Source organism: Pongo abelii, chromosome 19 (assembly GCF_028885655.2).
Source record: "Pongo abelii isolate AG06213 chromosome 19, NHGRI_mPonAbe1-v2.0_pri, whole genome shotgun sequence".
NCBI classification, from domain to species: domain Eukaryota; kingdom Metazoa; phylum Chordata; class Mammalia; order Primates; family Hominidae; genus Pongo; species Pongo abelii.
The window spans coordinates 22,175,216-22,189,412 of record NC_072004.2 but is presented as its reverse complement, the minus strand read 5'-3'; the positions used below and the strand labels follow the sequence as shown (position 1 = coordinate 22,189,412).

The window sequence follows — 14,197 nt, the reverse complement described above, 5'->3', positions numbered from 1 at the left end:
TGTACCAAAGTTGGTCAAGAAGCACTGGATTCTGATTGCTGCGGTTTGATAGGTGTTCGCCCATCATACTGAGGAAGCGGAGTTGGGTATAACACCATGGGCATCTCTATGTTTAGTCCAGGGAGTCTGTGAAACATGAATTTCTATTAATGATGAATAAGGACACACACACACACACACACACACACACACACACACACACAACCATTAATCATAAACCATTAATCATAAAACAGAACTATTTACCATGTCTGGATCAGAACACTCACAGATTAATGTTCAAAAGCCTACTAAGGAAATATAAATGAGACAGAAAATAGATACCTTGAAGGCATAGGGCTTAAAGAAGAGCTGAAGTTTATCTGGCCTCCAGCTGGATCTGGTTTGGTCAGATCAAATCAAGTCTGGTTTTAGTTTCCTTATTTATTTATAAAATTTATCGAATTACTTTATCTGTCTATAATTTTTTAAACCAATTTGTCATTTTTATTTACCTATCTCCACCTATAGCTACCTCTCTATTTGATGTGGGAGCAAGAGAATGCCACAAGGAAAGAATTACTTCTTACTTTGCTGGCTGAAGAAACTGGGTCCCTGGAGATGCTGGCCTGACTTTCCCACTGACTGGCACGCTTGGAAGCTGCCCACTGACACACGTCTTGGTTAGCCTGCCTACTACTTGGAGGAGAAAGCCAAGGAGAAGCACTGGCTCTTCTTCTAAGTACAAACAGGTACAACATAGTCTGTAATTAAATCTTCTACAGGTCATACCCCTCTACCTATTCCCTTCCCAAGACTCATAGATAATTTTAAAATTTTGATGCATTTATTAAATGGAGATTTATTATTTTCTGTTAATATTAAGTGTCTTTGAATATGAACATTTTTGTCTACTCTCTCAAAATATATGTAAAAACTTTTAATACTTCAAAGTTAGCCTTAGAATAAGGATGTGAAGTGGTGCTTGTACCATGGGTTGAAACAGGAAAGACAATGATCATATGAAGACTTGCCTTACCTTTAGCACAGCTAAAAGTGCTCCAAGTTCATCAGTCTGTGTTAGTTTCATTTTCCCACCATTTAGAAATGATTGTATATCTTTTAATGCATTTTGCAATAACTAGGGGGAAAAGGGAGACCCAGTTAGAAGGCAGAATAAAATCTGTTTGTCCAGCAATCAATTTACTAGCACCACTTAGGATGGAAGAGGGACAGTCTCTAGATGATGAAAAAAACTTTTAGACACACACATACACACACAAAGCAGAGATGCAGATCCAAGGAGATGGGATAAACTACCATGAATTCTTTTCTAGAAGAAAAGAATAATGAAGTGGTCTTATTGTACATGTTTACAAACCACTATGTACAAATGGTGAGCAAGAAAAAAGACAGAAGATGTTTAGCAAGAAAAATGTGATAATGGATAAAAAAGATAGCACAGATCAGAATTACAGAAGCTCTGTAATATGGCAAACCCAGCCCTCTTAAAAGCAAGGCCATGTATGTGGGAACAGATGATAAATTATAAAAACTTGGTTTCTGGAGGGCAGTTCTGACCAAGATTGATTTCTTGACTCAGTAATCTCATTTCTAGAACTCTCTCCTTAAGAAACACTTCCTACATTGGGATGATGTGAACTGTAGCCTTGTTTGAAATAGTGGGAAAATTTTAAAAACTTCAATTTTGATGACTGTGATATGATTATAAAAGAAGCTAACCCTCTGCTAAATGTAAAACTCAACAACAATAACAGCAGGCCCTTTGAATGCTTTATTTCATATACTTCTCATAAGAACCCCACAGTGTGGTTATATCAGTCCCTTTTCAGGGAGGGACATGGAGGCTCCAAGAAGTTAATTTGTCCAAGGTCTCCCAGCCATAGCAGTTAGAAAGTATGAGGTATATTAACAGGAACTGAACAGATGTCCCAGAGATATTCAGTTTTAACAAAACAAGAAAGTTACAAAACAGCATGTTAAGTATGATCCCATTTAAAGTTGTAATTCTCATTTACATATAGAAAAAAATCTGAGGGCATGTAGCACAAATTGTCTTCAGTGGCTATATCTGAGCAGGAGACTAGAAGGAAGTTTATCTTAGATACAGAACATTTGAAATGTGTTACTCTAAATTTAAAAGATGTTAACAAACTGTCATTTGCATCATATTTTTAAAAAAGAAATAAAATACTGCAGATATATTTGGTGAAATCTCTCTTCACTTTCATCTTAAAGACAGTCACTAGCCTGCAACTATTGCTTTTATATTCAGAAGGAAAAAGAACAGTTTCCTCTAAAAACCTAGAATTGCAAAATATAACAAATAAAAAGCTTCTTATAATTTACACCAAAATGGTATGATTTTTGTCTTTTTAGGTTACAAACATTTCATATATGTGTATTTCTCTAGACAAAGCTAATAATGCAAATTAAACTCATTAGTAACACTTTTCCAATCTGCTTCTAGACACATCTGCAACATTTACTATATCAATGATAGTCCACTTACCATGCAAAATGTGATATCATTCATATCAGATGATTTTGGAGATTGTAAAATAGTCAGGAAAGCTTGGAAACAGACATTTTGGTAGGGCTCCTCCAAATACGGCTGTCCTGGCACACTAAATGCATACAGAGAAAACAACTCAAACTCAGTCTCCTTTAAAATGAGGCTTGCAAAAGACTAATTAAAAATAGCAGTCATATAGACTACTGGAGTTGGAACATATCTTTGAATTCAACTATGCTATGGAAAATTATTATTTTGGTTAATTAGTTACTGCTGGGGGACAGGCACAGGGCTAGAATGAATATAGAAGAAGGGTGGTTTCCATATGGAAAGGTTACAAAAGTTTGTGGTAGAAAAAGTATGGAGAAAGAAAAATCTTGTTTTAGTTCTGCTGTTCAGTCCTAGGAGGGAAATAATCCAGACAGGTCCTGTCAAGCTAGAATCACACATCTGTGCCTGCCTTCCTACTCTCTGGACAGCGCTGTGCTCTGCAGAGATGAGTTCACATTTGTGCTGCTCATTGTCTGCTGCCTACTGTGAGAATCGAGGGTGAGCAGCTGGGGCTGTTTCCATCTTCTTCAAAGAAAAGAAATTGCCCTTTACAGATACATCTCACCAGCACTTAAATCTGCATGAATATATCCTTCTAAAAGCTTAATATGCTTAGACTTTATACCAATAGAAAACAAAATTTTGACATACTGCACATTAAGTCACTATTACCACATTTTAGGAATATGGTCTTAGTCTATTTTTTCCTTCTTCACAAGCAATATTAAAATTAACAAACAACCTAAGATGATTTTATTAGTAAAGTACACGGGAAATGCAAAGTTAGTTATTTGTCTAAGTTGGTTCTGGCTTCAGGCAGAGGGAACTACCTACAAACGGCCCAATAGAGGCACTATCTTATTACCATTGAGAAACTCGACTGGAGCCACGTACCTGAGACGCAAGTTTGCCATACAATGTACTGTAGCTCTCCTGACTTCAGGATCAGACTGAGCCAAGTCACTCAACTTCATTAAAAGTCTGGTCTTGCCTAGCAGCTGCGGGAGGTACTAAGAAAAATAAGAGTCAATATAAGTCAAAGAAAAGCTTCTAGGAAAATATTACATTTTAGACAGATTTCTTCTTTCTCTCTCGTTTTTTTTTTTAACTAAATGGCAGTTAAGCACCAAAAGACTAGCTGTTAGATGAATGTCAGATGGATATGCAAAGATATGCCAAAAAGCATCAGTAACAATCATTACTCCCAGCCTGGGTAGCTGCTGATGCTCTTTAGTGTGGCCGCATGGCTGATGGGTAATGATAATATTAAGAATAATGCTTACTATTTACCGAGGGCCATGAACTTGACAAGTATTGTCTCACTTCATCCTCAGAGTAACTATTTTTTTTTTTTTTTGAGATGGAGTCTTGCTCTTTTGCCCAGGCCTGACTGCAGTGGTGCTATCTCAGCTCCCTGCAAGCTCTGCCTCCCGGGTTCATGCCATTCTCCTGCCTCAGCCTCCCAAGTAGCTGGGACTACAGGCGCCTGCCACCGCGCCTGGCTAATTTTTTGTATTTTTAGTAGAGACGGGGTTTCACCGTGTTAGCCAAGATGGTCTCGATCTCCCGACCTCATGATCCGCCCACCTCGGCCTCCAAAAGTGCTGGGATTACAGGTGTGAGCCACCACACTCAGCCCAGAGTAACTATTTTATACACAAGGAAACAAGGCCCAGAGTGGTTGAATAAGAATTGCTAGAGATTAGTGGCAAGATAGAAACCTGAACACAGTGTTGGCACCAGAGCCTGTGCTCCTGGCCTTTCAAAGGAAGGATAAAGCACTTTAAACTACCTTTTGACATTTTGAGCCATTGCAGTACACCAGAGCTGCCAGGGCTTGAAGAATTTCCATGTGTGTCCAGGAACTACACTGATGAATAGCTGAAATAGTATATGCCAACAGGAAATCCAAGTGCTGTTCATCAACAATTACCTAACAGCACAGGAAAAGATATATTCTGATGCAACTTTTAAAAAATATTATTCTTTTATGGACATGTATGTGCACTTGAATCAAGCTGTATAAAAGAGTGTGTGTCTGTCATTTATGTGTCAAAAGGATCACTTCTAAAGGGCCTAAAAGTTTGATCAATGTAGGGACCTTTTCCCCGCCCCACACTCTTGCTCGCTTCTTCCTCTTTAGTAAAGTAGAACTTGATAAAGTCCTTGTAATTTTTCCTTGAACTAACCAGACATTGGCAGCTGTGAATACACAGATATGAGTATTTCAATGCACTGAAATTTAATTAAACTGCCTTCTACATAATAAACACTCAACGAATACACAGTGAACCAATATAACTGCTAAACACCTACTGCATCTCTAACATGACATGAGGAATACACCATGAAGAGAGGGCATATCTCTCCTGTCAAGGAGCTGATAAGGTTGTTGGGACAGACCAGGCTAATCCAAGTGTCAATTCATGGACAATTGAGACAAACTGTCACCAAGTGCTGGAAAGCTGGTAAGGTGCTATAGGTGCCACTGGTGATCCGGAACATCTCCAATTGCCAGTGTTACAAAGATGATACACCTAAGAACAGTAAACAGACAGAAGCTACCCCATGTTAGTTTCAAAGATTCTAAACTGAAAACAGCCTTACTCCATGCAGCAGACACTGTTGGTTACCTACTAGCATCCATTTCTTCCTTCCCTACTGGCAGAGTACTAATTTAATTGCATGTCCACCTCTCCCACATGAGACCTAAGGGTAAACACTAATTAGTTTAAGAGAGTGGGGCAACCTGGGGCAAGCTTAACCCCCAAGGAACATTTGGCAATGGCTGTATACATTTTTGACTGTCACAATTGGAGAGGTGCTACTGGAGTCTAGTGGGTAGCGGCCAAGGATGCTGCTAAACATTGCATGATGTGCAAGACAGCTCCTAAAACAATCATCTGAGCCAAAATATCAATAGTTCTGATGCAGGCTAATTGTGGCTGCACATTTTAAGCATCAAGGGAGCTTAAACCCTCCTCCAGGTGATTCTAATGTGTAGTGAATGTTGAAACTACCAGCTGGAGCCATTCTCCTGCTTAAAGACTAGTTTAGAGAGGTATTTACATGACCTAAGTCTCTCCAGCAAGATACTGAGGAGTCTGCTAGAGAGTTTATAGGACATGTTTCCTTACTCTTAAGTACAAGAGACACAACATAAAATAAAGTTATTTAGCTTCTGCTGAACATTAATCATTTCTTTGGCATGGGATGTCCAGAACTGGCACAGTCATCTTACGACTGTGAGAGATGCTAGCTGAGGATAACCCACATGCTAAGGATGGTGAAGGGAAAGATGAGCCTCTTATTATCAAGGAGCTACAGATGCCTCCCTTGGCACTTGGGACATGGAGTGATTCCTTTTTCTTTATTTTTTAAAAAATTGTTTAGTGACTCTGGGATGGTTTTTCTGTTGTTTGCAGCCAAAAGCATCCTAATTCACATAATGCTAGTTGATATGTTTTGTGCTCTTAAATATATTCACACACTCATGTGGTAACAGTCTTAAATAAATAACTGGAGTCTTTTTATCCTGCTGTCCCCTTGGCCCCAAGCTACTTCTTATATTTTAGAAGCATCAAAAGTAGACCACAAAAATGGTAGCTTCAGGAAAGGGGAAAAATATTGGTGGAAGAGAGGCAGGGGATTATTTCAATTTATTCTTAGATATATTTTGTTCAAGTGTATCTTTCATAAGAAATTATAAATTACCTGGGCGTGGTGGTGGGTGCCTGTAGTCCCAGCTACCTGGGAGGCTGAGGCAGGAAAATGGTGTGAACCTGGGAGGCGGAGCTTACAGTGAGCTGAGATCGTGCCACTGCACTACAGCCTGGGCAACGGTGTGAGACTCCATCTCAAAAAAAAAAAAAAAAAAAGGAAATTATAAGCTTGGGGGGCCTGAATGATATTGGTTTACTGAACCAAACAGAAAGGCATACAACTAATAGACAAACTTCTAGAATTCTACAGAATAATTTTTTTTGGATCAGAGTTATATTTGCTTTAAAAGCATTCTTATAGCATCTCCAACAACAGCCTATCATACCTACTACAGATGTAGTACTTCAAAGGTATCTACTTACTCTCAAAGTTCATGATATGAATTCTAGAGTTACCCACATGATTACCTGTAATCTGTTAAGTAAGTGGTGGATAAGCTGGGACACTTTGCTGACAAGATGATTCTGATTAAGAGGTACCAGTCAGTAACCCTGGACAAGAAGAGCGCTAACGTCCTACCAAAAAACAAAAAAAGGTAAAGAAGAGGTAAAATACTTATTAGTCAAGTGAGGATCCTCAAAACACAGCCAAATGGGAAAATAAAAGTAAATATTCACATTCAAAATGCGGAAAGAAAATGTGAGGCAGGAAGGAAAAAAATGAAGTGATAGCACAAAAATAGGATGTGCTAAAAAAGAAGGAAAAAGACAGGCACAGTGGCTCACACCTAATCCCAGTTCTTTGGGAGGTCAAAGCGGGAGGACTGCTTGAGCCCAGGAGTTCAAGGTTACAGCGAGCTATGATATTGCTGCTGCACTCCAGTCTGGATGACAGATTTGAGACCTTGTCTCTTAAAAAAAAGAAAAGAGAAAAAAAAAAGGAAAACAATCAGTATGGTTTTGGTCAGGCTGAAGACTCTGTTCTCTACATATGTAGAGACAGTATAATTAAATAACCAAAGAAAGGCTTCTAGGGTATAAAAGCACAAACTGAAGTTAAAAATATCAAAAGGTAAGTGAACCAGATTTTCAATGCCATTGGGAAAAATCAGTCCTAACTCCTAACACTTCTACGGATTTTACGAATAATTAGTGAATTCTTAAAAAAAAAAAAAAAAAAAAAAAAAAAAACAAGAAGGACCTATTTGCAAGTCCCACTCTTCATTCATCCATCGATGTTTATAGAATGACAAGGTTCTGAGCACCTACTATGCGCCATAGCGTGCTAGGTTTTTGGGCTCCAAAGGTCAAACATGTTCCTGAACCTCAAAGAGCTCACAAACTAGTGAGAGAGAAAGAAACACAACAAATAATTAAAATAAGGTGAATTAAGTGCTGAAAGAATAACATACAAACTCTGTCCAGGAACAGTAATTAGGGAGGCCTTGTGGAGGTGATTGTAAAGCAGAATCTGGAATGATTTGAAGGATGAGGAGAAATTTTCCAGATAGGGCATCAAAAAACACTGCAAGCAAAGTGGACAGAGTATGCAAAAACCTGGAGGTGTGAAACACCAGTAGGTGCCTGAAGAACAGCAAGTTTTAAATGACTGCACACAGGAACAAATGGGGGAGTAAAAGGAGAGAATGGAAAGGCACGAAGTTTTGTTGCAAAAGTATCAAATTATACAAATACAGCTAAAGTCCTCGACTACTGCCTTAATCTCAGTCTGCTTCCTAATGACATACACTATTATTCTGTTGTCAATTCTTTCAGACATTTTACTTTGCACATATAAACACACATATTTTAAAATCCCTCCTCCAGCTTCATACTGATCTCATTCTGAATGAATTGTTCTGTAACTTGCTCCAACCATTTACCAATACATATTGAAGACTTTTCCAAAGCACATTTTAAATTTTATGATCAATTATTTTTTTTCCTCCTAAAGAAAAGATGATTCTGGCAGCAGACGAATGACTGGCTTGGAGAAGAGCGAGACAGCAGGCAGGAGATCAGTCAGAGGAGACCAGCGGAACAGTCCAGGCATAAGTCGCCTTGCCTGAGGTCTAAGACCCTCGCTATGGGAACAGACAGGAGGGGATGAACTGAGAAATATATATGAGACACATTCTGAAATATCTGAATTGGACAGGATCTGGGATGAAGGAGGGAAGAACCAGTGTTTGTGTCTTGTGTGACTTGGTGGGTGGTGCATGTGTGTTGGAAGGTGGGATGGGCTGGGGACGGGAATGTGTGTTTGGAGCTAATGAATTTCATCTTTAGGAACTGTCTAGTTTGAGATGCCTGTGTAAGCAGGCAACTTGCACCACTTCCCTCTTTCCTACATAGGGCCAGAAGGCCATGGTGTCAACAGTTGAGAGAATTCATTAATTTAAGGCCTGATGTGTGTAAGATTACTCAGAAAGACGGCAGAGGGGAAGAGCTAATGTGTAGGAACAGAAAACGTAGGGGCTTTGTGGCGGAGTTTTGTATAGTGTATTTTTATGAGCTTCAGTATTTTCATAAGCAAAAAAGACCTAATACTACCCAAGTTCTAAGATTCCCACGTGGTCCATGTACCATATAGGCAATAAACAGTAGTAATGCATTTTGTCAACAAAGTGTTCTGGGTGCATAGAGAGTCAAGGAGGGTGCGGGCCAACGGAAAGGTGGTATCAGAGAGGAAACCTGACGCATTATCAGAGCAGGAGTCTCAAGTTGCATTTTGAATGACTCCAGCATGCCAAGCACTGCAGTGTCTTCCGAATGGAGAACTAAGAATGTGCCAAGGTAGGAGGGGGCACGCCAGCCTGAAACTAAATCATCAGGCTCGAGAGTGGGAAGAGCAGGGAAAGGAAGGCGGAGGCCACCAGCTGAGTTCACCGAGGGGTGATGCCGGGACCAGCAGGGACCCCACCGGCTCTCTCCCGAGCGGTGCGCCGACTACCTCCGGGGCCACGCCACTGCCTTCGCTGTAGTTCTCAGAGATGAGCCGATCGAAGAGCAGGTGGATCTCGGTGCGGGCGGAGCTGCTGTCATCTGGGCGCAGGGCGCAGAGCCTGGCGGACAAGCGGCGAAACCCACTGCCTCACTCAGGGATTGATTCTCCCGGTGCCTCCCGCGGGTGCCCGGAAAGCAACCAGCAAGCAACTTGCACAGCAGCCATCTTTTCTACGTGGTTCGGGTTTGGGGGTGGGGGGAGGAAAGAGTCCCAGGAAAATACTTCCGGGGCATCATCCCGCTCCGGGCGCTAGTTCGGGAAGTACCTTTTTTAGACCGGACTGGGATGCAGAGGAGTTTCCATGACTACGGGACCCTTCTGACTAGTACCCTGAAAATGCTTGTCACAAATTGGCTTGGAGGCCGGGAGCGGTGGCTCACGCCTCTAATCCCAGCACTCTGGGAGGCCGAGGCCGGCGGATCACGAGGTCAGGAGATCGAGACCATCCTGGCTAACATGGTGAAACCCCGTCTCTACTAAAAATACAAAATATTAGCCGGGCGAGGTGGCGGGCGCCTGTAGTCCCAGCTACTCGGAAGCCTGAGGCAGGAGAATGGCCTGAACCCCAGGGGGCGGAGCCTGCAGTGCCGAGATCGCGCCACTGCACTCCAACCTGGGTGACAGCGAGACTCCGTCTCAAAAAAAAAGAAGCAAAACTGGGTATGTGCGTTTTAGAGGTGTTGTACCTTTTCAGCATTACAAATGAATAGAGATGAGTAGCAAGTTACTTTGGTCCACAGATTTTTGGTATCTTAACTAGTTTTGGATCTCTTCCACTAAAGGGATTGCCTGTTGAACATTGTTAGGAATGTAAACTGAAGGCAAACTGCCTGGGTTTGAATTTTGTTCTGTCCCTTGCACCCTGCCTGGCTTCAAATCCTAGCTCTGCTTATTACGTTCTTTTAAGGGGATGATCTTTGAGCAAATGTCTTAGCTTCTGTTTTCCCAAGTAAATGGACACAATAGTTGCTACATTGTGAAAGATTCATCTAATTGACCAGCATTTACCCAGCAGCATCAGCGTTCAGTTTCAGTCATTGGTGATTCTGCAGTTGGACTGTGAGGGGGTGTTGGGATGGAGGAAAAGATACTTTTGATAACCGAGAGGCCGCTTTTCTCTGCTTTTGTGTCAAAAGGGGAGAAGGGAGTTTGGAGAGGGAAACGAATTCTGTTCAATACTAAGCTCTCTTCCTCAAAATCAGAGGTGCATAGAATGTGTATTAATTTACAGAATTTCTAGACTTCAACAATCTGATTTTTTTTTTAATTTACTTTTATTTTTTCAGGTTGAGACTGAGCTAAAAATCTGTGGCGATGTTCTGGATGTACTGGACAAACATCTCATTCCAGCAGCTACCACTGGCAAGTCCAAGGTCTTCTATTACAAAATGTAGGTTCTATACTAACAATTAACAAGTGTACTTCAATAATTTTAAATGCTCTCAGGGATAATTGGCTTTGTTTCTTTTTTTCTTAGACATTTCATATTATTTTCCTTATTAAATATAACCAAAAATCCCACAGAAATTCACTGAGGAGTCTCTAAATATCAACAAAATTATCACTTGAAAGACTAGAATTAAACAAGCAAATGGTTCCAAGAAATGACATGAGTGTATTAATCATAAAATTTCTGCATGAAACATTCAGCCAGCACTGTGCAATGTGTGGCCGTTTGGGGGAGGGGAATGAGATAAGTCCCATGAAAGCAAAAGAATATAAATAAGTAAAACAAAGGCTAATACATTTTTATAATAGCCTGACCATCTTTTTATTCCAACATTAACTAGCCTTCTAACATTAAACAATTATTTTTAAATAAAAGTTGGAAACCTACATAGAAGAAAGTCATGATTCTAAAAAGGCCAACTTTTAATCTTACATTTTCCTTTCTAGCATAGAACCTACATTTCATAATAGAAAACCCTGGACTTGCCAGTGGTAGCTGCTGGGATGAGGTGTTTGTCCAGTGCATCCAGAACATCGCCACAGATTAACTTCATAGCTCAGTCTCAACCTGAAAAAATAAAAATATATTTTAAAAAATCAGATTGTTGAAGTCTAGAAATTCTGTAAATTATTGCACATCCTATCTACCTCTGGTTTTGTGGAAGAGAGCTTAGTATTAAAGAGAATTCATTTCCCTCTCCAAACTCCCTTCTTCCCTTTTGACACAAAAGCAGAGAAAAGCTGCCTCTCAGTTATCAAAAGTATCTTTTCCTTTCTGCATGCAATTAAGTACTACACACACACACCACCCCCACCCCAGCACCCCCTCACAGTCCAGCTGCAGAATCACCAATGACTAAAACTAAACACTGATGCTACTTGGTAAACGCTGGTCAATTACACGAATCTTTCACAAGGTAGCAACTACTGTGTCCATTTACTTGGGAAAACAGAAGCTAAGACATTTGCTCAAAGATCATCCCCTTAAAAGAACGTAATAAGCAGAGCTAGGATTTGAAGCCAGGCAGGGTGCAAGGGACAGAACAAATTTCAAACCCAGGCAGTTTGCCTTCAGTTTACATTCCTAACAACGTTCAACAGGCAATCCCTTTAGTGGAAGAGATCCAAAACTAGTTAAGATACCAAAAATCTATGGACCAAAAAAAACTATTGCCACTCATCTCTATTCATTTATAATGCTGAAAATACACAGCACCTCTAAACGCACATACCCAGCTTGCTTCCTATTTTTTCTCTTCTTCTTTTTTTGAGACGGAGTCTTGCTTTGTCCCTCAGGCTGCAGTGCAATGGCGTAATCTCAGCTCACTGCAACCTCCGACTCCCGGGTTCACACCATTCTCCTGCCTTAGCCTCCCGAGTAGCTGGGACTACAGGCAGCTACCACCATGCCCGGCTAATTATTTTTTTGTATTTTTAGTAGAGATGGGGTTTCACCGTGTTAGCCAAGATGGCCTTGATCTCCTGACCTTGATCTCCCAAAGTGCTAGCTAGCAAAGGGAAGCAGGAAGCAAAGAGAGTAGCTGATACATTGGGAGAAGATGTGAAAAGTTCTTCACACCTTCACATCACATAGAAAGCAAGAGAGAGAGCAAGAAGGGTAGGATTAGAGTCAAAGCAAAGCAGCCATGTGTGTGCCTGGGAGCTTCCATCTGGGGTAGACTGCTGAATTCTCTCACTCATTCTGGCCCATTCCAGCCCAATGTGCTGATGGCTGGCTTAGCCTGTTTTTGTTGTTGTTGTTGTTGGTTTTATAATGACTCTGCCTCTGTTCTATTCTCTACCCTTTGACAAAAGTCTCATGCAAATATTTAATACTTAAACCCCACTCTATTTGAAATATCTTCCTAGGTGGGTGTCCCAGCGTTTAGTTTCCTCCCTGCTAATTCACTCCTGCTGTGTCCACCTTCCTCACATGCCTCTGTAATCAAGCCATTGCCCTGCTCTAAAGCGGGCATTTGCTTTGGGTTGGGGTAAGGACAGGGAGCACTTGGGGTTGGGAGCAAGGGGAACTGGCCTCGTGTCTTGCTAGGCCAGCTCCTATGGCCAGAGAAAAGGGCTCTGCCTGGGGACTTAACTCCTTTGCTCAAGGTTTGAACTTTTGGCTGAAAGACACAGGCTGAGTCTCCAGCATCCGAAGACATTTTCCCCAAATTTTAGTAAGTCCCTGCTCTGATTTGTTTTCTCTTCCCTTCCCATCTTCTCTTTACAGATGATCACAGCCAAGACTGCTGGTCAATCCAGGCTGCTGATTTGCAGACAGCTGGAGTGAACGTCTGTGTTTGCCTGCCCTGAATCTTCTCTGTGATCTTCCAGTTCCATCAACTCAGCTGTCCTTTGGAGAGCCATCCCTGGCAAACACCCTCAGTCATGTGGCATTCTGACTCCAGGGCTGGACGGACATTGACCAAAGCCAGGCCAGCCTTCACTGTCAGTGCTGGAGAAGACAGGCCATCTTTCTGCTGGTGTTGCTAAGCCAGAAGGATGCATACCTGGAGCCCTGTGCTGCAGGAGCTTTTTGGTTGCTTGGACCAATACTTTTCTTTTAAGGAAAACCACAGAGTCACTTGCCAACACCCCACCAGCAAGAGAAAGCCACATTCACACCTCTGGGGAAGAGGCCCCTGGCTGGTGACTGACTTACCAACTCCCACTTTGTACAGGGCCCTTCCTCTGGAGTAACCCAGCATGTAGCAGAAGACAGTGGCATCAGAATTGTGCCACTCATCATCGCAAATGGTCCCTCAGGTACCACTGTAGTAAACTTCAGCCCAGCCTTGGTTATTACTGCCAACAATCCTGATGGACACTGCGTTTTCACCTGGGTGAAGAAACACATGTGGGAGAGGTGAGGAAGCCCCCTTGGGGCTTTGGGTAAGTGTGGGCTCTTTCTTTTCATTTTGAAGTTCTACAGTTAAGGAAAAGAAATGCCCCTGCTTGACTGTCACCAAAGCCTGGAAGATCCCACTTTATAGTACCAACCCAACCTGGCATGCAGCCTCTGTGCATCTGGGGCCTGCAGACACAAGGCCAGGGGGGCAGGTGCCCCTGTGGCTGGTTTGCAAATCGCATACACCACGTCTTGTCATGTGTCATGGAGAGAAAAAAAGAAAAGTTGAGAAAAGAGAAGGAAGGAAGCAAAGAATGGAGGGAGAGAGGAAAAGGAAGGAGGGAGGGAGAGGAAAGAAAGAAGGAAAAGGGGAGGGAGGGAGAGAGAAAAGGAAAGGAAGAAGTAGAAAGGGGGAAGGAAGGGAGAGAAGGAAGGAAGGGAGAGAGTGGCTGGGGAGGCAAACTGCTCTTCTGTGCTGTGGGCAGGCTCATTCAAGGGACTAGACCCTCAGCTCTTCCGCCAAATGAGAAATTTGAGAACCAAGGTCTCTTCCCCCAACACACACAATTTTCAGGTACAGAATTGACTTTAAAGCACACATTAAAGAGAATATAAATGGTGATTACCTCTTTCACTTTTTTCTCCCTTTACTCCTTTCTCCCCAG

General features: G+C 41.8%; 1 protein-coding gene across 6 annotated transcripts; it reads right to left on the bottom strand.

The window, feature by feature from the left end:
- Positions 1–5: 5 nt before the first annotated feature.
- LOC134759389 (HEAT repeat-containing protein 6-like) lies at positions 6–13,639 on the bottom strand. 6 transcript variants are annotated; one of them, XM_063718055.1, is made up of 8 exons: positions 13,347–13,639; positions 6,697–6,804; positions 6,281–6,422; positions 4,359–4,447; positions 3,461–3,576; positions 2,513–2,627; positions 1,019–1,120; positions 6–126 (listed from the first exon to the last, which is right to left on the bottom strand). In XM_063718055.1, the coding sequence occupies exons 4-8, from the start codon at positions 4,416–4,418 to the stop codon at positions 64–66; spliced, it is 456 nt and encodes a 151-aa protein (XP_063574125.1). In that variant the 5' UTR covers positions 4,419–4,447; positions 6,281–6,422; positions 6,697–6,804; positions 13,347–13,639; the 3' UTR covers positions 6–63. The 6 variants fall into 6 exon arrangements, with proteins under 6 accessions (XP_063574125.1, XP_063574124.1, XP_063574123.1 ...); XM_063718054.1 differs by lacking the exon at positions 13,347–13,639 and adding an exon at positions 9,152–9,424; XM_063718053.1 differs by lacking the exon at positions 13,347–13,639 and adding an exon at positions 9,182–9,424.
- Positions 13,640–14,197: the final 558 nt, after the last annotated feature.

Coding starts and splice junctions, on each gene's coding strand:
- LOC134759389 (XM_063718055.1), bottom strand. CDS start 4,418: ATGGAAATTCTTCAAGCCCTGGCAGCTCTGGTGTACTGCAATGGCTCA. Junction 3,577..4,358: donor ATGGCTCAAAATGTCAAAAG/GTAGTTTAAAGT, acceptor TATTTTTCTTAG/TACCTCCCGCAGCTGCTAGG. Junction 2,628..3,460: donor ATGGCAAACTTGCGTCTCAG/GTACGTGGCTCC, acceptor GTATGCATTTAG/TGTGCCAGGACAGCCGTATT.